The sequence below is a fragment of the Aspergillus terreus genome, genomic scaffold (assembly GCF_000149615.1).
Source record: "Aspergillus terreus NIH2624 scaffold_10 genomic scaffold, whole genome shotgun sequence".
Lineage (NCBI taxonomy): Eukaryota > Fungi > Ascomycota > Eurotiomycetes > Eurotiales > Aspergillaceae > Aspergillus > Aspergillus terreus.
The window spans coordinates 60859-84414 of record NT_165933.1 but is presented as its reverse complement, the minus strand read 5'-3'; the positions used below and the strand labels follow the sequence as shown (position 1 = coordinate 84414).

The window sequence follows — 23556 nt, the reverse complement described above, 5'->3', positions numbered from 1 at the left end:
TCTACTGGAGGAGAATGCACAATTTACATGACCCTTTAGTTCGATTCCCACAACAATTCTACTTTTCTAACTTCCAGATCCACAGGACCAAGGCACTGCTCGCGATCATCCTCTAACCAACCTTAGGATACTGGCTACTACTTTCTGAAAGGAACCGCCTCCGGCAGAGAAGCAGGAGTATCCTTCCGGGCATGCGAGGAGATCAAATGCTCGAACGAAGCAGCTCCCTCGACACGGGGGTTGAACGGCTCAAAGTCCCACAGGTATCCCAGAGTGCGGAGGATGGAAGTGGCGGAGTACGAGACGGTCTGGCCCTTGGCGTTGGTGCCCTTCTGCTCGACAAATCCCTTGCTGACCCAGGGAGAGATCAGCAGCGTGGGGATGCGGCCACCCAAACGGTCGAACGGGAAAGTGTAGTTCTGGCCGTTGGGGGTGGCAAGAGTGAAAGTCAAGTTGTCGGGACGAGGAGCAAGCGGGGGAGGGACGTGGTCGTGAAATCCGCCGCTCTCATCAAAGGACAAAATGAACAGAGTGTTGTTCCATTGCGGTCCCGAGCGGAGAGCCTCGTAGACACCCTTGATGAGGGCTTCGCCATCGGAGATCAGACCACTTGGGTGCATCGAGTTGGTGCCCACGCCGCAGCACGAGGGATTGATGTACGTTAGCTCGGGCAGCTTGCCCGCTGCGGCATCAGTGTAGAAGTTGGCCAACGGCTGGATCTTGTCCTGGTTGTTGGTCTCGTAGGTCCAGCTGAAGTAGCCGGCGTCAGGGCCTGTGCCACCCTTCGGATCGACGTAGTTGATCCAGGAATGACCCGTCTCGGTCAACTGCTGGAAGATGGAGCGCTGCGGGAACTCGTGATTGTCGAAGGCCGCGTCATTGAGACCGTGGCCGTAGGAGGTGCCAGAAACCAGCGCGGCACGGTTGGGATTGGTGTTCTTCGCGAATATGTCAGAAAAGCACGCCACGTAACGAAAGGTAACTTACACCAGGAATATCCGAGTGCCAGTGGTTGAAGGTCAGGTAGTTCTGAACCAGAGTAGTGAGGACGGGCACTTGTTCCTCCGTGTAGTAGTGCATAACCTGGGTGGCCAACTCGGTTTTGTTGGCCTTCTTCTGGTACAGGCGCATCTGTTCATGGACGAATCCCTGCTGAGTGGGAGTCAACTGGCCTGACGCAATGGCATTGTTGTCCGGTGTGAATTCGCCGTAAAACTCAAAGTTGTTGCCGTAGATGGCGTGATCCGGGTCATTCAGAATCGAGTCAAAGTCCTTAGCCGCGCTGCACGCGAGCCCCTGAGAGGGGTCGGTGATGTTAAACGGGTTGCAGAAGGGCCCGTTGTTAACGGGGTTCTCCAAGCCCGGGATCGTCTGGCCACCAAGAAGGTTGTCCAGGGAGCGGTTCTCCATCACCAGAATGACCACATTCTTGATGTGGGACTTGAGGTTCTTGATATCCGCGGGCCCATGATTGCCCCTACCCGGGAGGGCAGAGGCGGCGGCAGTAAAGGCCAGGAGACCAAGAAGAGCACTGGGATGCATCTTGATTCACGGACTTGACAAGCGGAGGAGAAACTGAAGATGGTGGCCCATGGATTGGAAGCAGTGTCGGGGGATGATGCCCATTCTTATACACCTCATGGTAATTTCGGGGCGACCCAGACTGTTTCGCTGCATGAGCCCACGTGCTGGTGTCTGGATATCTCCATGGAACATTCTCCGGTCCTGCAGGCCTCGCTTGGAAGCATTGCAGGGCTGAGGGCCAGGTCTGTCGGAAACCCGACCACATCTTGCGATCTCCACGACGGATCTCCAATGAGAGGGATGTGCCACTGCACGGGGGTTGCACTAAAGAGACCAGGATCATGCAGCGATAATGGGCTGCTGCGGGGTTGTGATGTTATCGTTCCACGGAGGTGACCATGCCGGCTTCGAGAAGGTGTTTGGGATGGTGCCGAGAAAGGACAAGCATCAACAAGCAGCTTACTCCTACTCGGGGAGGACTGAATAATAATCGTAAGGCGGCTGGTTCCGCCCGGAGCAGCCCCCCAAACAGCCACTAATCAGGGGCCTAGCCGCCCCCGTGCTGATCCGTCCGGGTATCATTGGCCCGTGGCTCCCGTGTGGTAATTATTTGTCGTGTTGATAGAAGAATGATGCATCTCTGGCCTGTTCCTGTCGGTGATGCAGTGGGGAAGTATGCTGACGTTGGGATGCTTCAACAGTAATCATTGTCGATTCCGTTTCAGCGTATATCCGCACGACTCCGCTGGAAACTCGAGCAATCCGCGTATCCTCGGGTCTGGGCTGTTCTCCAGGTACATGCAGATGGCGACACACTCTTGTCGAACCCGTCCCTCGACCCACGGCTGCCACTGAGACATGGTACACATCATCCCCATCCACTGCGACAGGATAATCAGTGCGGGCGGGTCTCTCTCTCGGAGCAGGCCAAGAAACCCATGTTCCAGTCGTCCGATAAAGCTTGTGCAGATACTTGCGTTGACGGCTGTTCTCTCTAGGCCGGACAGTCCGGTTATGTACTTCAATGGCGCATAATATAGATTTGTTTGCTCTGTCGTAAAATCATCGACTCCGCAGAGATCAGCCAAGACAGGATCTAAGCCTTCCCGTCCAATATGACCAGAGCAATCGAAGAGTCCCCATTCTTTGCTCGCGGATTCGGCAAAGGCTGTCGCCCATATACTATCGGCGAGGAACGGCTGAGCGAGCTCGATAATGCACCGCACTCCGCTTTGAAGACAGATCCAGTTCATGGCTCCGGGCTTGTTCGTCAGGACCCATGAATCCGTGGGCTCGAACTTCTCCGGACAAATGGAAGTAAGCCCCATGAAGAGGCAGGCTGAGAGAATCGCATCCATATTCTCCCGGGTTAGCTTTGCACTCAGGGCCTTCTGGTACAATCGAATGGCCTGCTGCCAGAAGTGGGCCTCTGCGAGTTGCCGGAGGTGGTTTCCGGGGGAGACCCGGTTTAGGTGAAGAAGGCCGACACCGAGGATCGTGTACATCAAGTATGGGCTCTACCGCTTGTCAGTGTGTGTCGACAGACTTAGTGGGGACGCCTTACACTGAATGCCACCTTTATCATGTCGGTCCGCATCACGTTGCGCATGGACGCGATGGGGGTGTGCTCGGTAGAGTTCTTGATGAAATGCTGCAGGGCTATAGTTGGGATGGAATGAGACGCACCTCGCTCTTTCAGGGTATGCGGCATGATTCCACCACATGGTCCCAAGAGCTCGTAGATCTTGGTTTCCATGTCGGTCAGTGACATGGAGAATGCCATCTGACTTGGTTTCCCTGGAAGCGACAGTGCCTGAGAGTTATCTGTGCTCCTCAGAGATACTTCTAAGGAAGGGTAGGCGCACAGAGCGCCGTATTTTCGGCATCTCAAGCAGGACGGCTTTTGTTCATCACACTGACTTCGTCAGTATCCGGGTCGGCTGGATGAAGAACAGTGCGTACCTTCACTCGCCGTTTTTTGCAGACGAGGCAGCCGGCCCTGGATTTCTTATGGGGTCTGCGCGAATGGTATACATTGGACTCGTCGGGATCGAAGGCTTGAAATACAGTCTGCCATATGTTTCCTTTCTCCGGCCGCAGCGCCATTGAGGCACTCCATGCGGATGAGGTGGACGGTGCCGCCGACATTGCCATCGCTCTAAGATGGAAACAGACACAGAACAATCTCCATATGAAAAATAGAGGCGGCTCCTGGATAGAAGGACGCTAAGAATAGTTAGAGGGTGATCAGTGAGAATCCGGGCTGTGCTGAAGCCAAATACGAGGCTCTCATGTGACTGCGATGGTCCACTTAGTCAGCCGAAGGACTTGTTGTCTTGGATGCATACCTACTTTCTGAATTCAACAAATTTTACAATGCTTATAGTCGCCGATAGTCTGATATAACGAGAGTTGATTTGTATTTTGTATCTCGTGGGATGTAACTTTTTCGGACCAGCGATGTCAAAGGTAAGAACGTCAGTACTGAAGCAGCACTGCTGGTGAACTATAACAGTATTTCGAATGGAAGTGACTGCAGTCCAGTTAAAGTCCCTGACTGATAAATGTATACAAAGTGAGATGTTCTTTGATCTCATTGAAGCCATAAGCTGGGAAGAACCTAAGGTTCGCCACCACGTTGGATACTGTAAATCAAGACGAGCCCATGACAAATCTGATGACAACTGCCTCTTTCCGTCCCAGGGGAACTTTGATATCTTAAGCAAATAGTGTAATAACAAGAGAAAACATTTGATGCTTGTTTGTGAGCGAAATTTGGCGAGGATATCGTCAAGGGCTATCGATAGCCCCGAGATATTGTTCTAGGGATGTGCAATATGGTATATCCTACACATAGATTGACCAGTCTGTCACACAAGTATCTAGGTACCTTTGTAGCTTATAACTATAGCCCCCTGGTTATCTCAGGGGTATCTCATACACCCTTGGTTGAAGTTGTATATACGTACCATGCTACAGACCTTCCGAATTAGGCAACTGTATAACCAATCAGAACACCGTTATATTCTGACGCTACGCCAGAACAGGCAATCCACCAACCAATCAAAAATCCCGTCTATACTTCGACAGAAACATGATATTTTACTACCTACTAAATTCATATAAATATTTATCTGTGATCCAACAGAAGCTGAATTCATCTTTAATTCTGCCTGCCATACAGAACACTCTTCTCTCCAAGATGGTGCACGAACACGACGACGTATTGGAATTTCCAAGCCAGGAGAAGGCGCAAGTCACTACCAGCAACGACATGAATCAAACTGCACTACCAGACCCAGTCACTCCAGAATACCCTTCTGGAATCAAATTGACCTTCATATTCGTGGCTCTATGCTTGACAGTCTTCTTGGTCGCTCTGGTATATACCTACATCTCTACTTCGCCTCAAGGAGGGCCAAAGACAGCATGTATAGCTAACAAAAACCATAACAGGATCAAACCATCATAGCCACCGCCATTCCAACCATCACAACCCAGTTCCACAGCATCCAAGATATCGGCTGGTATGGCAGCGCGTTTCTCCTCGCAACCTGCAGCTTCCAACTCTTCTTCGGCACCCTCTACACCCTGCTCCCGATCAAGTGGACATTTATCAGCGCCCTGGCGACATTCGAAGTCGGTTCCGCGATTTGCGGCGCAAGCCCTAGCTCCGTGGCTCTCATCGTAGGACGCGCGATTGCCGGCATCGGTGGCGCAGGCATCTTCTCCGGCGCGTTGATCATCATCGCCAAGTCGGTGCCCCTCGCGAAGCGCCCGGCTTTCACAGGCATCATCGGCGCTATATGGGGGATAGCGAGTGTGGTTGGGCCGTTGCTGGGAGGTGCATTCACAAGTAAATCCTGACTCTCCCGCCCCGTTCCTTCTTAGTGTGATTAGAACTGACCAGACAGGTCGCGCGTCGTGGCGTTGGTGCTTCTACAGTATGAGAAACCCAGCCTCAGGTAGTTGTACGGTTGAGCTGACTTCACTCCAGTCAACTTGCCGATTGGCGCTATCGCCGTCCCCTGTATCATCCTGTTCCTGCCATCGCCGCCCCGGAGTGAGCGCCTGAAGCAGGGAAGCTGGATGGCCGCGTTTCGCCAGTTCGATCCTGTGGGAACGATCCTCTTCGTCCCGGCTATTATTTGCCTGTTGATTGCGCTCCAGTGGGGAGGGAGCCGGTACCCTTGGAGTGACGGTCGCCAGATTGCGCTGTTGACAGTATTCGGAGTTCTCCTTATTGCCTGGGTGGTGTCACAATGGTGGGGTGGTGAGAATGCGACGTTGCCGCTTCGCATCGTCTCGGAGCGCACGGTGGCCTGCTCGACCTTGTATATTTTCCTCGGCAGTGCGTCGTTTGTCTTGCTGGTGTACTTTTTGCCCATATGGTGGGTTCGAGCCTTTGATATCATTCTCGAGGTATGTCAGGGCTGATCGAGTGAAACAGGTTCCAAGCAATCAAGGGCGACTCTGCTGTTCAGTCGGGAATACATAACCTGCCCACTGTATTGAGTGTTGGTGAGTGTACTCATGTCAGGTACAAATGCTCCGGCACTAATCCAGTGTAGTGGTATTTGCAATTGCAGGCGGCCTAGGAGTCACTGCAGTTGGGTACTACGCCCCATTCATGATTACAGGGTCCATAATAATGGCAATTGGTGCGGGCTTATTTCTCCTGTTTAGAACAGACACACCCTTGTCGATGTGGTATGTAACTGCCCAATAACCCTGCAGTACTCTTCATTCACCTATCCAGGTTGGGATTCCAAATCGTCTTCGGTGCAGGCGCTGGTATCGGACTCGAACTACCCAACATTGCGGTTCAAACAGTCCTTTCCGAGAAGGACGTCTCTATTGGGACATCTTTGGTCGTCTTTGCTCGCTCTCTCGGGGGCGCCATCTTCGTCTCTGCGGGTCAGAGTGTGTTCAACAACCACATTGTCTCTGGGTTGCATGCTCAGGTTCCTCAAGTGGATTCTGCGGTGGTCCTCCAGTCTGGAGCATCCGGTTTGCAGGAGACAATTGGGCAAGTAACTTCAGGTCAGTCGGAGATCGTCACACGGGTACTGGACGTCTACAATGACGCCCTCGTCCAAACCTTTCTTGTCGCTTTGGTTTTGGCTTGTGTCTCCATCCTTGGTGCAGTGGGGGTTGAATGGCGGACCGTGAAGAGTCCTTTCGCGGGACGAGATGCGGAGCAAGACGACTGAAAGTACAATGGCCGGGGAAAGTAATAAATAGTGCATAAAAAGAGGGTGGAACGTGTGTTCCAGGTTCATTTACCTGGAACCAAAAGGAGATAATAGAGCAGTGGATATATCGGTGCCTCAAAATAAATTTTCTTTGGCCATGCCCTAGGAACTGTGTGGAATCATGCTAATTAAGCATCTCAACATTGAAAAACTCCTGAAACCATGTATCAGTTACCACTGTAGGACTGTTTCTACTACTGCTGTTTGAAAGCACAGGAGGTTGGATGACTTCGTCAAATTGACATCCATGTCCATCCGGTGGCGCGACGTTTTCTGGGAGCGTGGCCTCTGCTGCCGACTGCATATCCACCGAGAGATCGTAAATTCTAGCTGTCGGACCGTGTGTTGAAGGGTTCCCTTGTCCGTTGTCGATTGGTAGGTCACTTGGCTTATTTTCCTCCGCTTCTGACGGCCTTCTGAATCGACGGTAGAACCAATCTTTCAGCTGAGAAATGATCAAGAAGGCTCTGCTCAAAGCGCTGCGTTCGTCTTTCGCAAGGAGAGCCCTCGAAATACACTCAAGGGTCTCGAGGTACACCTCTAAGCGTAGGTCTTCAGAACATATAAAACTCTGGCATCCAGTTCCTGGCATCGTGATTGCGGTGTGGATCTTGATCAATATGATGACCGCATATATCACGCGACCACCGTAAATATGCGGCGGCAACGCAAGCATATCTGACACAGATAGCCCAAGAAAAGTATCCAGCAGTCCATGGGCGGCAACCACGATATTGTGAAGCATTGATATGTGGGATTTGGTTGGACCGTGTGTGCCGAAAAAGTTGTATGTCTTCAAAGATTTTGCGGAAAATGGTGCCTTGAATTCCTCAATGTTATGATTCACATGCAAGGTTACCTCATGTGAATACAATGAGCTGGCAAACATGCCAAATCGGATTAGAGCTGTGCGACGGCCGTTAGTCTTTGGATTCCAGGCCGCCATATATTGAAGTTGCTAAGGAGCTTACCGTTCTGCAGTGACTGCATCTGATTGCTGAAAGTCCAGTCATTTCGAGCTTGGAATACTTCTAACATAGCCAATGTTTTTGGGTCCCACAAAGGCACCGAACGGGCTGGGTCGCTTAAGAAGAGCTCTCGATCAATGTCATGGCAAAGACGCTCGGTTGCAATATGCCTGCAAAGAAATTCGTCCGTGTCTGCTATTTGCAACTGGTGGAGATCGGCAAGATAGTCATCCAACTTCACAGTCCAAGGAGTAGTATTTGGCCGTCTCAGGATGATAGAAAGGCTAGACTGGGTCAGTCCCGGGCCCTTCAAGCCGTAGGAAGATGCAGGTACCTTGCAGATAGAAGAAAGCAGCCGAGCCATGCTCGTTGTGCCTCCGCACGATCCCACTTGTCCCGGGCGGTAACAGCTGGCTCTAACATATTAACTCTGTCCAACCCAAGATCTATGGCCATCGTGGTTGCAATATGAGCCAGCTGGTTCAGATTCATCTGCCGGTAGTCATCTGGCGCCCTGTACCAGAGTGAAGTGACCTGAAGCGCTTGGACAAGTTCGAGAGATTTCTCGCCGCGAACAATCGCTCTGTCAGCCAGGTAACCCCTGACATCAACGGCCAGTTGTCGCTGCTCAGCAGCGCTGCAGAATCCAACAGAAGCGATGCCCAGTATAGACAGAAACAGCACCGGCTTATTCTCTCTCACATGCGCGGCGTTCGTTCCTGGTGGAAACACGACAATAGGGCACTTTGGAGCGAAGCTGCTGATGTACTGGTAAAACACTTGCTCTGCCGTTTTGGTGCTGAAGACAGAGTCAATTTTCTGATTAAATTCCTTTTTCTGAGGATCTGATAACAGCTGGGGACCTGCCGCGGTTGATCAGCCGAGCACAGAGCCATACAAAGTGTGCATACTGACGTAGATTGGATTCGGTAAACCCTTCAGAAAAGAATACAGACGGCGGTCTGTCTAGGCTAGGAGCAACATCACCTAACCCTACATTGCTGTGTTCTCGACCAAGGGGATGCGGTATTTCTTTGGCTGATAGGCTTCGGCACTGTTGTGCAGAGTCTTTCGACGGATAAATAGTGCACTCCTTGTTCAACCGCAAGCACCGACGGCATTTGCCCTTTAATCCACTGAGTGGAGATGCACAACGAGCCTTGGAGATTTGGCATGAGATACAGGCAGTTATCCGTCTGGATTCGCCAATTGTGCTGCTCTTTATGTCAGATGCGCCCTTAAATCCAATGAGGTCACCGACCTTTTCGTACAACGAGTTCTTGGGGTCTTTCGATGAAGACGAAGATCGGAGTCTGCCGGATTGTCTTCTATGTTGTCCGCTGGAAGTGCACTGGGTGCTTTTTCGGCTGGAGATTCACCTTGCCACTTTGATGACGCTCTAGGCCTAGCTGCAGCTATTGGAATAGGGGTAGAGCGTTCAGGGGGATGGTCGAGTTTGAATGTTAAAAAGGACATACTCTTGAAATCAGGCTCAATTTGGCCTACATGATCCCACTGGCATGAAATGTCCTGGATGGAAACCCAGACCAGCGGGTTAAGATTCCATTCGGGTATGGCAGCGCAGACATATGACTAAGCGCCCAATACAGAGTGTAGTTAGTGCTTTCAAAAGAATTCTACACAATAAACACCATTGAAAATAGGTATAGTCGTGTTCTATGCCGAAGCCACCCTTCTAAAAACTAGGACCAGGTCTCCAGAAACCTTTCCTGGTTCTTGTCTCGTCGATATAGAGAATCCATGTCGAGTCTCCCAATGCCCTTCTGAATCACCCCTAGTTGCGCTTCCAGTTCAGAGAGTCCCTTCTCGTTATCGACATCGGTGAGCGAGGTCTCCTGGTGCGAATCAGAGTGCAAAGCAGATAAGAGAAGTCTGGTCGCTTGATCGGTGGAAACTGTCTCAGTGACCAAGGGAGAGTCGGCAGCAACACCGAAATTCCGTAGACACTCGAGTAAATGTTGCCGTTTCTCAGCAAGTGCGTTTGCACCACCATCTTTTTCTTCAGACTGGAATACGGATTCGAAAGAAAGGCCGATGCGGCGCAGGAGACTCGCGAGAACATGAGATTCCTGGGATTCGGATAGGAATGCAGGTATGTTCGCTGAAGGTTTCATTGTTTGTTGGATTGACCGCCTCTTTAAGGTATCGCGGCGTGAGCTGGTCTGCTCTAGGAACTGATTGCCTATTTCTGATCGATAAGCGGCGGCGAAAGCCTCAAAGGCCCCGCAGAACGATTCCCGGTCATGCAGAGATTTGGTAAGGAGCTCTGAGGAGGATGTCATCTCAATCATCGCATGGAGTATCTGCAGGTGGTTAGGAGATGTTCCGGTCAAGAGTCTGGTTCATTTCTTACATGGTCAAGTTTCTCGTGGGAGGCGATGCGCATTTGGCCATGGTGGTTTTGGAGCTCACGCAATATCGGCTCACTGAATTGTTGCTTTGTGGAGATTTCCGCCAGGACCTCAATTTCGCTATATAAAGATTCAAGCTCCTCTTCTAAAGCAAGTATCGCTTCATTGTTGACAGCCGACGGTCCACAGTCGGGGTCCTCCTGATTAATGCTCAGATTCTCAAGATACAGCCGGTCGAGTCGGCATTGTATTTCCTCCGCCACGCATTGAGATAAAAGGGCGCCAAGCTCTGAAGTCCGCTTGACGATGGAGGCATCGTCGCCGGTTGGTGTGATTCCGGATGCTACCTTTTCCAGGTCTGCAAGTATTCGGTCGTCCTCTTTTAGTCGGGCGGACAGCAAGGAAAGGATCCTCTTTCCATCTGTTGTTGCTTTTTCAGATTCGTTCTTCATAGCGATATCAAGCTCACGCGCTAAGTCACTGGACTGAGTAGACGTCAGTAAGTGCACACCACTGTGGACTTTGAGGCGCGTACGGCAGCCATTATGGCCTGTCTCCCCGAGTCATGTTTCTGACGGAGTCTCTCTATATCCCGGCTCTGTAATGTAATCATCTCATCCTCCATACGCATATGCTTGTTTATACTCTCGCATTGCGACGTTAGGATCTCGGTTTGTCTCTGGATCGCGGCGGTAGAGGTGTTCAATGCTTCGATGGCTCTCTGGAGATCCTCGTCGAAAAGGGGTCGGGTTGCGTCAAGTTCGGGGTTGTTCAGGATGGAACGTAAGGCACCGGATGATTCTAAAGTGGAATATCTGCGAATGGATCCGATCATTAGACAATGAGATACTTCACTGCTGGAATGAGGCATACAATGTGAGCTCCTCCTGTGATAACAATGGGTCGGGACCAGAGCTTTCAGGGGAATTTTGGCTATTCGCGTCATGATTGCGAGATCGCACAGTAGTGCTTTTCGTGGGATCGACCTTTCGACCTGGAATGCCTGTTCGGCGGGTGTGGGCTGGATTCATGTTGCCGTGGACGGGGTTTGTTTGGGTCGCGGGGAGGTTTCGGAGAAGGTTGTCTCTGACGTTATCGCTCTTCGCGGTTTCTTTCCGCCTGCTCACACATACTCCTACATCATTTCCGGCAGTCTTCATTCCACACCACGAAGATTGAGTGTGTATACAAATACAGACGTTCTATTGATATTCTGCTTGAACGAAATCACAACATAAAAAAAAAAAATGCAATCCGCTGGCCTAATGTGCCGCCTCCAAACTATGCGTGTTCAGAAGCCGCCGCTCCTTCAGCTCCCGCCGCTTCAACAGCGGGATAATACCAAGTGCTGACGGCAATGATGATATAAATCAAGACACACAGGCCTCCTTCGAGGTAGTTGGACTTCCCATCGCGCAGGAAGTTGCCCACAACCAGGATGGACAGCACCAGGAGGACAATCATGAAAATCTCAAAGTTGAGGCCCAACGGCTTGTCCAAACCCCATCCCACAATGACCGCGAGGGGCGCATTCAACAGCGCAGTCTGAATGGACGGACCCAGGCAGTGGAAGAGGGCGAAGTTGATCTGGTTATCCCAGGCTTCGTCGATCGCAGTCAGATGCTCCGCCGCCTTCTCCACGACGGGAACCAGAATCAGACCCATGAAGTTGTCCGACACGTGCCGCTCGTGCACGATGTGCTCGATTTCCTGGACCAGGAACACCGCCGACATACAGACAAAGGTGAGCGCGATTGCGATCGCGATCAGACATTCGGTCATCGTGAGCTTCGTCCGCCGGAGCTCCTCATCGCGGTCTTCATCCATGTGCTCGTCGACCTCGAGGACCTCGTCGAAGATGCTGTGATGACTGTGGAGGTTGTAGAAGAGGTACCTGGTTCATGGGTGAGCTGGTGTGTGTGTTACTACCCTCTCCTGGGCCAACTTACATGAGGAACGCAAATAGCAGAACGACGGCGGTCGCCCGGCTAATGACCAACGTGGATTGGGTCAGAGCCTCCGCGGTGATCTTGGAATCATTCTGCAGGGTGGAGTTGAAAGCACTTGGAATCAAGAGGCCAAACCCGGCTACCAGCAACAGCCCGGTGCCCACCTCGCTCACGGCCTCATGGAACGACTGCGACTCTCTCTTCAGCCCTCCGACAAAGAAACACAAGCCCAGGCAGAGCAGCAAGTTGGCCAGGACCGATCCCAGGATGGCGGCTTGAATGACAGGAATCATGTTACTGTTATTGTCTCTGTGCAGCAGCACCATGAAGAGGATAATCTCGACGACCGAGCTCAAGGTGGTCTCCAACAAGACACCGAACACCTTGGGCAACTTCTTGGCAAGTTCCCCGCCAGCGAAGCCTAACAAGTTCGCCGAGGGGACCATCGCAATATAATTCAGGGCGAAAATCCACACGTGCAGGTCGGGACGAGCGAAATGTAACGCGATCGCGGCGGGCACAAACGGCCAGAGCACGTTGACGAGCATCGACAGAGTACAAGTACTCTTGAAGCAAATTTGGAATAGACGGAGAGGATTCAAACCCCGTCGGCCGCTTTCGCCGGCAGTATTGATGCGGAACAGACCATGGCTCCAATGGGGAGGTTTTTCGTTATGAGTGGGTAGTAAGGAATCGTCGTTCGATTTGGGTCTCTGTTGGCCGGAGGAGAGCAAAGAAGCCCTCTCGGTGCCCTGCGATTTCTCGCGCTGACCAGACGCGTCCTTGGGGGGCGCCGCCATTTGGCCGAGAAGGAGCTGAAATTTTTTACAGGAGTACTCCGGAGTAATCCTATGAGCGTGGAGAGAGTGAGGTTCTGGCCGGCAAAATCACAACAACGAAAGTCACGAGGATTTGACCATCAAAACGATAAACAAACAAAGCCGGAACTTGGGATGTCCACCTGAAAGAACAGAGAGCTCGGAGCTCACGCAAGGAGAAGAAGGCTTCTTATACACGGCACAGTGTTCGGACGCCCTAGAGTGGTGAGCTGGCAGTGGCGTCGCGCAAGCCCCAGATCAACAGCGGCTAGGAAATAAGAACGCATGCTACGGACCGGACACCAGACCTGGGCCGCGCAGGTTTAATTCAACCGGAACATGATTCTACGACCCCTTGAACTAGAATGATTGGGCAAATGACGGCTTGAGCGTTGATTGTCGCAGGCCGTCATTATTTGCACCGGCAGCCCCTGGGATCATTGCACGAAGCCAAACATGAAAGCAGAGGACTGATGAGCATGCGCCGAAGGCTTGGCCCGCCTATGAGGAGCGGATCTAGCGATGGATCCCGATGGCTTGAAACCACTTGGCTCAAGGCTTGTGGAACGGGCAGCGATGCAGAATGAAGACACCATGCAAGAGGGATCTTCCTGGTGTGTCTGTTGAGTTTGAGGCTTATGCGGTCTCTGTATGGCTCGTATGACTTTTGCCATTCAGCTCAGTCTGTCTACTCTGTTCAGCAAGCTTTGTTTGCTTTTCTTGTGCGACTTTTTGGAATCATCCCTCTGGTCTGTGTGGGGAGAATTCGACACGGGATAATCAAACTAGCAGCACAGCCACACTGCTACCATTCCAATGGTCCTCCCTGATCACCCAGTATGGAGTAGACAGCTCGCTAGTCTAATTCCCTGAATCCAGCCAAAGGATTATGCTGGATTTACGGACTGATGGTGAAGGATCTACAGGGACCACCCGAATAGCCATTCATGCTGTACAGAGAAGTAACTAGTAGTATACAACCTCACATTATTCTACCTACCTATATCTATTTCATAGAATATTTCACATTATGCTCTGTATATATATTTTATAGAGACTATCAAAGCCCTATCTATCTCGTACTCCTCAGGCAGATAGCCAAGCATGCTGTGGCGGTTACCGTCGGCAGGGGCAAAACCTCTTACGAGATTTTTTCCTCGGATTGCGACGTCATGGTGAAGGCTCTTCTTCTTTTCTTCTCACACCGAAGAATCCTCGATTCTTCTTCTCTCCCTCGCTGCGCTGATTTCCTGGTGTGCGTCTCCTCAACCTCGACCGCTAGCCTGATCGACAGAACGACGTCACTATGTCCTCCATCACCACCCCTCGCGTCCCTCCGGTGGCCCTGGATACCATCACGCAACACATCGGAAACACCCCGCTGGTGCGTCTCAACCGCCTTCCGCAGAGTCTGGGAATCGAAGCGACCGTTTATGCGAAGCTGGAATACTTCAATGCGGGAGGAAGCGTCAAGGATCGCATTGCCCTGCGCATGATCGAAGAGGCGGAGAAATCCGGGCGCATCAAGCCGGGCGACACGCTGATCGAGCCTACCAGTGGTAACACGTACGTTCACCTCCACCATGTATGAATATTTTCATGCGATTCTAACGTAGGACGAAATACAGCGGTATCGGTCTGGCGTTGGTCGCCGCCGTCAAAGGCTACAAAACGATCATCACCCTCCCGGAGAAGATGTCCGCTGAGAAAGTCGCGGTCCTGCGCGCATTGAACGCGACCATCATCCGTACGCCCAACGAGGCTGCCTACGATTCCCCCGAGTCTCACATCGGTGTCGCCAAGCGGCTCGAAAAGGAGCTGCCCAACGCACACATCCTCGACCAGTACGGAAACGAAAACAACCCATTGGCCCATGAGTTCGGCACCGCCGAGGAGATCTGGACGCAGACCGACGGCAAGATCAAGGCGATCGTCGCCGGTGCGGGCACGGGTGGAACCATCACAGGCTTGGCTCGCGGCCTCAAGAAGCATAACCCCGACGTCAAGGTCATCGCGGCGGATCCGTTTGGCTCGATCCTCGCGCTCCCCGCGGCGCTGAACGAAGAGCATGCGAACGAGCCGTACAAGGTGGAGGGTATTGGTTATGATTTCATTCCTCAAGTCCTGGATCAGAGCGCGGTCGACAAGTGGTACAAGACCGGCGACAAGGAGTCGTTCCAGTACGCGCGACGCCTGATCGCGGAGGAGGGTCTGCTCGTCGGTGGCAGCAGTGGAAGCGCAATCTCCGCGCTGGTGCAGGCCGCGAAAGACAACAGCTTCAGCAAGGATGATGTAGTCGTCGTAGTTCTGCCTGACAGCATCCGAAGCTATTTGACCAAGGTGAGTTCTACGGTTGAGCCGTGTCGACTCTCTGTCCTAACAGTTTACAGTTCGCCGATGACGACTGGCTCGCGGCCAACGGTCTCCTCGCTACTCCGCCCTCCGAGCCGACGACGTCGACCCCGTCGCAGCCCGAGCAGAGAGACGCCTTCGCCGGTTCGAAGGTCAACTCTCTCCGCCTGAAGCCGATCACCACCGTCCGCTCCGACATCCCGTGCGAGAACGCCATTGAGATCATGCGCGACCGCGGATTCGACCAGCTGCCCGTGCTGGCTCCCTCGGGCAAGCGACTCGTCGGCCTCGTCACCCTCGGAAACATCCTGAGCCGACTGACCCACGGCCGCGCGACCGGAAAGAGCCCCGTCTCGGACGTCATGTTCAACTTCAGCAAGATCTCCGAGGTGGTCACCGATCCCCGCGACATGGGGCTGGCCACCACGTCCAAGCAGAACGGCACCGACGCCGTGCGCCCCCAAATCAAGGACCGCAAGTTCGTCGAGATCACCATGGACACGCCCCTCAGCGTCCTGAACCGGTTCTTCGAGTGGAACAGCGCTGCGGTGGTGACCGAGCGGGATGAGCAGGGCGCGTTGAAGCCTCTGGCTGTGGCCACCAAGGTCGATCTGCTCACGTGGATGCTGCACAACAAGCAGAATGGAGCGTAATCATCCTATTCTTGCGCTGGTATGAAACCGTTTGTTTGGCGTTGCTTTCTTTCTTCTGTCGCATACAGGAGTTCAACCTTGTTGGTCTTCTGAGTAGATCGCGCGCATCGAATAGATGAGGCTCAGTATAGATTGGGTTCAACACAATCATGAGACATGGACGGAGTTCTGGATGTTATGTATTTAATGACAAGGGCTATGATTAACCTGTTCTCGTCTTGTAGGTTGCATTGACTCCGATATATGCGGGAGTGACGTAACGGTTAGTAGTTACATCCGCGGACAGGGCGACACTGTTCTCAACTCCAACAACCCATATCCTCAATCAAGTAGCAAAATGTCGGGCCTTTTTACCTACAGGAATTTCTCTCTGAAAGACACTCCCCCGCTTAGTGGGAAAGTCGCCGTGGTCACAGTAGGTATCCACTCCCATACTCGGAACAGCTACTCACAATACAACAGGGAGGGCAAGGCGGAGTTGGAAAAGGCAAGCTATATATTCCCCGGCCAAAGCCATCCGCTAAGCATCATCCTTGGATGGAACAGAAATCACCGCCCAGCTGCTTCTGCATGACATCGACAAAGTGTTCGTCATTGGACGAAATCATGACAAGTACGCTCAAGCGTGCGAAGAATGGCGCCATCGCAAGGGCATCACATTAGGCGCCGGCGATGCGAGAGTCGACTTTGTTCAATGTGATCTGGCGGATATTCCGGCCGTCAAAGAAGCGGCAGAGTATATCAAGCAGCGAACCGATAGGCTTGACCTCTTATTCTGCAACGGGGGTATACTCTGCCCATTTTCATCTCATACGAATGGATGAACTGAACCCAACCACCTCTAGGAATCGGCATATCGAAAGAGTACAAGCTCTCCCCACAGAAGATCGACGTCGTCTTCGCTGCAAACTGCGTCGGCCACCACGTCCTCACAACCCATCTCCTCCCGCTTCTCCGGCAAACCGTATCGCAGAACAAGACAAACGACGCCCGAATCGTCGTCACCAGCTCCTCCCTCCACTCTTTCTGTCGCGAGCTCAACTTCGATCTCCTCGCCTCGCCCAAGCCCCCGAAGAACCGCTTCGTCGACGGGATCTGGCGCTACGCCCGCTCAAAACTAGGTAACATCCTCTGGACGCGGGAGCTCAACCGCCGGCTTCTGCGGGACGACGATCCCGCGAGTCGGAGGATCTACGTCAATATCTTTTTCCCCGGGAACATCGTTACGGATCAGTGGAGCGTGTGGAGTGAGATATTGGGGTCTCTGCTGGGTGCCGTGATGCAGTTTGTGTTCCGTGTCATTGGACAGAGTACAGAGGATGGGGCTGCGACGGCGATGTTTTTGGGTGCGAGTCGCAGGGTTGTTGATGACGACATTCGCGGGAGGTATTTCATCCCCATTGCCACTCCTGATGCGACGACGAAAATCGCGGAGGATGGCGAGCTCGCTCGGGATCTTTGGGCGTATCTTGAGTCCTTGTGTGAGCGTTGAGACTGAGGTGGAGGATCGATCAGAATGGTCTAGCCAATATCGATAAATGCGGACCAGAGAACTTCTATGTAGATGCATCCCACTTCCGCTCTGCACCTGACTGAGGTCAGACTAATCGAGCATAGGTGCCACGGAGGCGCCATCTTCCCCGGCATCATTGACTCCTCCACCGGCAAGTCTGTCATTGCTGGCCGTAAGGTGACCGGCTTTACTACGCGTGGTGAGGAGGAGGAAGGCGTCCTGGACACCATCAAGAGCTGGAGTAGGCCTACGATTGAGTCTTCTGCTGCTGCTGCCTGCGGAGCGAACTGTAAGTTGGCCGTCCCTGATATCTGACTCTTCTGACGGCCGTAGATGTCTCCCCGGCTGGTCCATGGGACGCGTTCACAGTCACCGACGGAGATATCGTCACCAGCGCAAACCCTGCGAGTGCACATGTCACCGCAGAGGCTGCTGTGAACGCTTTCGATGCGTTGTAGTTGCGTCATGTTGACCTGCTTGGGCTTTTCCTCAGACGTAACCTTCAGATGCCACAATGTCAAATAAAACCTCGACTGCTAAGAGCAAAAGTGAGAACTTACCCACTGCTGTCTACAGGCAATATGCAATCAACGATCGTTTGCTCGAGCCTGTTACTCCTTTGCTTCTTCGCTCACTGATCGAGGCCTGGACGAGATCTCTCATTTCCCGCGCTATGGATCCCTTCAGGAGATTTCCTCCTGAAATCATGCAGCAGATTATCATTCACACGGCAGATTTTGTAGCCGTCGAAAACCTCTCTTCAGCATCCCCATGGGCTAACGCTGTCTTCCATGCCCAGCCGCGCGCAATCACCGCGGACCTGATAGCCTCAAATCCCAGCACCGCAACGCCAGAGACCCAAAGGCTAATTCGAGACACGGTCATACTCTATACCCCCTCCATCCACTGCACAAGCTTGGGAGAGTTTCAGCAAACATGGAAGAATAAGAATGGCCTGCTGAGCGATCTTCTCCCGCAGCAAATAACCGCAACTGAGACACTCAGGCTCATCCCTGTCGCGGCAAAGATCCAGCGAATAGCATGCATAACTCGCGACCACATCGCATCATTGAGGCCAGCCAGGACCCTCGCCTGGACCGAGTCCCGCCTGCACTGGGCTCTCTGGCACCTGCTGCGCTATTCCGTCCTCCGGAAGACCGCCCAGCGCCGCTGGGGGTGGACGGCAGAATTGGTCATGGAGATTGGAGATGTGAAAGTCACGCATATCCACTGGCCCTTCGTCGCTACTCGCGACCAATGGCAGATCTGGTCCATCGCCGGATTCCTGGCGGACCTGGTCTATGGAGACCATGCTGAGAATGAAAAGCAGGGCAGCTGCCAGGATGAGCCCGCATGGACATTGATGCCGCTGGTCGACTCTTTGGGGCTAGAGCTCACTCTGCTCTATGATTAGTACCCGATCTGGAGCTCGAAACCGGTCCCCGATGAGCTCACTGTTGAGAATGGTTGGTAAGCCGCTGCTAGATTATGCATAGATCGGCTATGGGGATGTTTGAGTGCATGGTGGAGAACAGTTACTCTCCTCATCCTCCATTATGCAGAGTAGTACCCTGATACGCATGAGAAAGGCTCTTTCTGTCAGTGGTTAGAGATGAGGTTGGGCCAGTAGCTATTATCACCGGCGGCACAATGAAGTCAATGCTAGGCGCTCTATACTTGTTTTGAGGAAGAAGACGAATACGCTTTCATAAGAATATTGATTAGTCTATGTCCAATTCGTTTCCGTATTTACCCGAATTTTGAGCCTAGATAGCAATAACAATGGTCAAACCAACTCCTGAGTGAAAAGACCTCATAGACACTGGCCAATCCATTCTTCCCATTTTCTCACACCAGCCCCGATGTTGCCCTCCTCGTCTCCCTTGACCGCGCCACCGACAACGTCGACTTTCACTCCAATCTCCTCCTCCAAGAGCCGGAAGCTGAACGCATCCTGCGGGTCACTGCTACCCAAAATGTCGTCGTCGCCATCGCTCAGACCCGAGTCCGCGCTCGCATCGAGCAGCCCCTTGCTCTTGGACTTGCGGATACGATCCAGCTCCGCCTCCAGCTTCTCGCGCACGGAGCCCGGCGGGAGAGCGGTGAAGAGGTCTTGTTTGTTGGCGGCCACCAGCACGGGGATTTCCGCGGCCGCTTTCATCGACGACTTGCCCTTTTTCAGCGCACGGCGCTGAAGTATCAAGAGAACGTCGTAGAGGTAGGACGCCGTGTCCCGCAACACATCAGGTTCGGCGAGAGCGGCGGTGTCGACCACAAACAGGACGCCGCGAACCTTGGACCGTGCGTCATTGGTGGTGGACATGGAAACAAGCTGGGCTGTTCCCTGCGATTCTCGCAGCTTGCCATGGCCGGGGGTATCCTTCACACAATATTTGACGGGGTTCCGCGAGATATCCTGCAGAGACGAGTCGTTGACTGAGCGGTACCGATTGGAAGCGGTCGGTACGGTTGGGGGGAGTCGGACGGTGGAAAGGGTGGAGGTTTGGGATGTATGCGTCAGCGTAGACTTCTTCGCGGCAGGAGACCCTTTCGATTCAAGCTATTTCGGGATCCCTGGCGTTAGTATGACCACATAAGACCATAGACGGGGTCGACTCACCAAGGTGAGGAGAGCTGTCTTTCCGGCCCCGCTGGGTCCGAGAAGCAAGAAGTTGCTGGTCGGCGGCGACGCGACGGTACGATAGAAGATGAAATGCAGTAAGACCGGAAGACCAAAGGCAATGAACGCCGTAATCACAATGGCGATAGGGTTTCCATCAAGCAAGCTGGTCAGAATCCCGCTAAAGGAGCTCCAATCGGCATGAGACCCCATGTTGGAAAGACGTCAGGAGATTTGATGACAACACGGAGGGAATCACTGGAGGAGAGAATGTCTAGGCGAAGGTCACCGAGGGGAAGGGGACCATTGTCGACCGCCAGCAGACGAGCGCAGTCGAGTAGATCGAAGTGGATGTTGAAGCTGTCAGCGGGTTCCGTCGGTGGAGAGATCATGCCACCTGTGCTGCCTCAGGCTGCACCCCCCAGAAGCCTTGGTGCCTTGGTGCCTCACTGCCTGACGAGCAACATACCATACTCAACTCAATTATGTAGGAGCCCCAGGAGGCCAACATTGCTCCCGATCTGCTGCTAGAGACTCGGCATCTGGCATGTCGCTTTGTCGCAAGGGAATGGCGGTCCATTCCACCCCTCCGTTCATTGTTTACTCGGCTTCATTCAGCCGTTAAGTCCCTTGTCCTGGTCTGCTGTGCTCGACCACCGTCCATCGCTGCGCCCAGATTGAGTCGTCAACATGAGATTCACACGCTCCTTGCCTTTCGTACTGTCTCTCTTCACAGCTGCCCTCGCGGACGTGGAATTCACGACGCCCACAGTGGACACGGTACTCAAAGCCGGCGACGTTGTAACAGTCCACTGGAAAGATTCGGGGATTCCACCTCGAATTTCTGAGCTAACCCAGTATGATCTCTATCTATGTGCCGGAGAAGACCTGACAGGTCTCAATGTGAGCTTCTTCCGGCCCATCGCGCGATGTTGTGGTTGGTTCGGTCTGCTAACAAATGGTACCAGGAAGAGATCGCCCTTCTCATGAAAGACGTCGCATTCGCGCGCGGAAATTCCGTCTCCTTCAAGATCGATCCAGCACTTGGCGCAGATGTACCAGAAGCCTAGTAAGAATCCCGTTCCTCTGCGCTGAACTCGAATAGCCGTCAGGTGCTGACCCGTGTATCGCGATAGCTTCCTCAAGATGGTCTCTTCAGGCCCAGATGCCTTCACCATCAACTATTCGCACCGCTTCTCCATCTCTGGAATGGCAGGCACCTTCTCCCCGGACAGCATACAGTCCATCAGAGAAGACCGGGCAGAACTCCGCAAACGACAGGCCCAGGGCGCGTATACAATCCCGTATGAGTTGCAGGTGGGACCTACGAGATATGCCCCGATGGCCAAACAGCCAGGAAGCACGATCCCACCGAACTTGTCGCCCACGCCTCAGCATCCGGCCAGTCCTTATACCATTGCCACTACGTTTCTCCCGGCGCCTACGGTCCAGCAGACGATGACGGCCACTTTGACCCATTCTGTGGTGAGCATGGAGAATACTGTATGTGTCGTCAGTTTTGTGGTCAGGATGCAATCTATATCTTGATAACTAACCTATTGGTCTCTTGTACAGGCATCCCCAGCGCCGAACCCTCATGACGCGCAGATGAAGAGATACTTGGAGAGATGGAAGGATTAGCGAAGGACACATTTGAATGTGCCATGTAACACTTACGGGTGTAATGGAAGACTTCGCATTTACCTTCTTTATGCCGGCTTATGGCGTTGTTGGAATTCCCTGTCTCACTGGTCTTGGTTTGCGCCTTGTAGTTATATGCTCAATAATTGTCATTTACCAACGCATAAACTCATGGGTGTATTGGCGGTGTAGGTATATATAGCTGGTGTGACATCTATAAACTCTTGTGCATGATATTCAAACAAAAAGACAGACAAATATAGAGGTATCTATAGTCGAATAGCTTGGATCAAACAATATCGCTAGTCAAAATCATGGCCCACAGAGGTCCGGTTGCAATGTTGAATAACTTTTAGCTGATGTTCGGCATCTCTACCGTTGAGGAGATTCTTCCCCTGCGAAGAATGAAATGTTCTCGCGGAGTGCGACATACTCGCTGTCCGCATAACCCAGGATGGAGTTGATCTGGGTGCTCCGGTGACCCTTGATGCGCGCGATCTCAGGGCTGCCATAGTTCACTAGGGCCCGACCCACTTCTCGCGGCTCCTGACCATGATGCAGAAAGTCTCCATTCAGAGAATCCGGCGACAGCTTCTGGACAACCACCAGTCGTACGGCTTCCTGTTGGGCGAAATGACCATCCACCTCCACCACGCCAGCGGGAAGAAGGCTGGCCTTGTTCAAGAGAGCATTATAGGCCCCGTTGTCGATGTATATCGTACCCCGAGGCTTGAGACCGTGTAGGAGCCAGAACGATCGTGACTGCACCGGGTTATCTGACGGGAGGAAGCGCGTGTGCAGAGGCGGTACAATCCGTGGCTGTGAGCTATCGGTAGTCGTCCCGCGCTTGTCTTCGTCAATCTGTTGGAGATATCTCACAATCTCGTGAACGTTTCCGGGTTTAGAGCTCTTGGTGATGATGGTGGTCACGCCAGCACTAGTTCCCAGCTTTGCAGCAATGATCTTGGTGCTCATGCCGCCAGTTCCCAGCGCGGACCCCGCTGACGAGACGTCTGCCTCCAACGACGAGATATCGGACACGACCTCAATCGGTTTGGCGTCAGGGTTGCTGCGAGGGTTTGCTGTGTACAGACAATCGACATCAGTCATTAGGAAGAGATAGTCCGCTTTGACCATGGCGGCTGTTATGGCTGATAACGTATCGTTATCACCGAATTTGATTTCCTGGATGGATTATTCGGTTAGGCTCGTTCAACAGCGTCCATCATGAGTCAATGACATACAGAGACAGCCAGGGTATCGTTCTCGTTGACGATGGGAATCACCCCCATTTCGAATAACTGGGAGAAGGTGTTTTGCGCGTTTATGTATTGAGTCCTCTGGGGGACGTTAGACCGGCCGTACAAGTTCCACGTTCCGTAGACTTACATCTGCGATGTCGTTTCTGGTAAGAAGAATCTGTGCAACTGGAAGCCGAAGATGCGCGAACAAGCCATCCCAGAGACTCATGAGTCTGCATTGTCCCACCGCAGCGAGCGCCTGTACACGAGGCAAGTTCTTGGGCCTCTCCTCTATATCCATCCTTCGCAGACCCACGCCGATAGCACCAGACGAGACAAGAACGACATTATGACCATCTCTGTGCAGCTTGGCCGCCGTCTCGACTATTAGCGTCAGGATCGAGAGAATCGGCTCGTGAGTGTTCTCGTCGACGATAGAACTCGTCCCTATAGACACATCATGAGTCAGTGCTCATCTGCGGCAGACAAAAGGTCCCCGCACCTAGTTTGATGACGATTGTGAGGCGTTCGGAGGCCATTCTGGTGTAAGCGGCAGGTCGTCCTGGTGATCACGACATATAATTCCCGTCGCACACTTCCCGGCCAAAGAAGAAGAGACTTTCCCCGCAATTCCAAGGAGTTGATGTCGT

General features: G+C 52.8%; 11 protein-coding genes across 11 annotated transcripts; 4 read left to right on the top strand and 7 right to left on the bottom strand.

The window, feature by feature from the left end:
* Positions 1–137: 137 nt before the first annotated feature.
* Positions 138–1542, bottom strand: ATEG_06875 (phosphoesterase superfamily protein; the record flags this gene model as incomplete). The annotated part of the gene is made up of 2 exons (XM_001209561.1): positions 138–938; positions 988–1542. The coding sequence occupies 2 exons, from the start codon at positions 1540–1542 to the stop codon at positions 138–140; spliced, it is 1356 nt and encodes a 451-aa protein (XP_001209561.1).
* Positions 1543–2228: 686 nt separating this feature from the next.
* On the bottom strand, positions 2229–3678 carry ATEG_06874 (Zn(II)2Cys6 transcription factor; the record flags this gene model as incomplete). Its single annotated transcript, XM_001209560.1, has 3 exons — positions 2229–3041; positions 3089–3439; positions 3487–3678. The coding sequence occupies 3 exons, from the start codon at positions 3676–3678 to the stop codon at positions 2229–2231; spliced, it is 1356 nt and encodes a 451-aa protein (XP_001209560.1).
* Positions 3679–4726: 1048 nt separating this feature from the next.
* On the top strand, positions 4727–6122 carry ATEG_06873 (uncharacterized protein; the record flags this gene model as incomplete). Its single annotated transcript, XM_001209559.1, has 4 exons — positions 4727–4906; positions 4981–5380; positions 5522–5946; positions 6096–6122. The coding sequence occupies 4 exons, from the start codon at positions 4727–4729 to the stop codon at positions 6120–6122; spliced, it is 1032 nt and encodes a 343-aa protein (XP_001209559.1).
* A 781-nt stretch (positions 6123–6903) lies between these two features.
* ATEG_06872 (fungal specific transcription factor domain-containing protein) lies at positions 6904–8868 on the bottom strand (the record flags this gene model as incomplete). Its single annotated transcript, XM_001209558.1, has 4 exons — positions 6904–7685; positions 7751–8031; positions 8139–8610; positions 8745–8868. The coding sequence occupies 4 exons, from the start codon at positions 8866–8868 to the stop codon at positions 6904–6906; spliced, it is 1659 nt and encodes a 552-aa protein (XP_001209558.1).
* A 582-nt stretch (positions 8869–9450) lies between these two features.
* On the bottom strand, positions 9451–10663 carry ATEG_06871 (uncharacterized protein; the record flags this gene model as incomplete). Its single annotated transcript, XM_001209557.1, has 3 exons — positions 9451–10071; positions 10122–10604; positions 10631–10663. The coding sequence occupies 3 exons, from the start codon at positions 10661–10663 to the stop codon at positions 9451–9453; spliced, it is 1137 nt and encodes a 378-aa protein (XP_001209557.1).
* Positions 10664–11400: 737 nt separating this feature from the next.
* Positions 11401–12868, bottom strand: ATEG_06870 (hydrogen/calcium exchanger domain-containing protein; the record flags this gene model as incomplete). Its single annotated transcript, XM_001209556.1, has 2 exons — positions 11401–12013; positions 12069–12868. The coding sequence occupies 2 exons, from the start codon at positions 12866–12868 to the stop codon at positions 11401–11403; spliced, it is 1413 nt and encodes a 470-aa protein (XP_001209556.1).
* Positions 12869–14192: 1324 nt separating this feature from the next.
* Positions 14193–15891, top strand: ATEG_06869 (cystathionine beta-synthase CYS4; the record flags this gene model as incomplete). The annotated part of the gene is made up of 3 exons (XM_001209555.1): positions 14193–14452; positions 14515–15226; positions 15277–15891. 3 exons carry the CDS (start codon positions 14193–14195, stop codon positions 15889–15891), a joined length of 1587 nt encoding a protein of 528 aa, XP_001209555.1.
* A 606-nt stretch (positions 15892–16497) lies between these two features.
* On the top strand, positions 16498–17862 carry ATEG_06868 (putative short chain dehydrogenase/reductase; the record flags this gene model as incomplete). Its single annotated transcript, XM_001209554.1, has 4 exons — positions 16498–16504; positions 16737–17370; positions 17509–17693; positions 17738–17862. 4 exons carry the CDS (start codon positions 16498–16500, stop codon positions 17860–17862), a joined length of 951 nt encoding a protein of 316 aa, XP_001209554.1.
* Positions 17863–19217: 1355 nt separating this feature from the next.
* On the bottom strand, positions 19218–20237 carry ATEG_06867 (signal recognition particle receptor subunit beta; the record flags this gene model as incomplete). The annotated part of the gene is made up of 2 exons (XM_001209553.1): positions 19218–19964; positions 20025–20237. The coding sequence occupies 2 exons, from the start codon at positions 20235–20237 to the stop codon at positions 19218–19220; spliced, it is 960 nt and encodes a 319-aa protein (XP_001209553.1).
* A 477-nt stretch (positions 20238–20714) lies between these two features.
* On the top strand, positions 20715–21665 carry ATEG_06866 (putative beta-1,6-glucan biosynthesis protein (Knh1); the record flags this gene model as incomplete). The annotated part of the gene is made up of 4 exons (XM_001209552.1): positions 20715–20927; positions 20993–21093; positions 21161–21527; positions 21600–21665. The coding sequence occupies 4 exons, from the start codon at positions 20715–20717 to the stop codon at positions 21663–21665; spliced, it is 747 nt and encodes a 248-aa protein (XP_001209552.1).
* Positions 21666–22037: 372 nt separating this feature from the next.
* ATEG_06865 (glutamate 5-kinase) lies at positions 22038–23445 on the bottom strand (the record flags this gene model as incomplete). The annotated part of the gene is made up of 3 exons (XM_001209551.1): positions 22038–22850; positions 23055–23353; positions 23409–23445. The coding sequence occupies 3 exons, from the start codon at positions 23443–23445 to the stop codon at positions 22038–22040; spliced, it is 1149 nt and encodes a 382-aa protein (XP_001209551.1).
* Between the last annotated feature and the right edge of the window lie 111 nt (positions 23446–23556).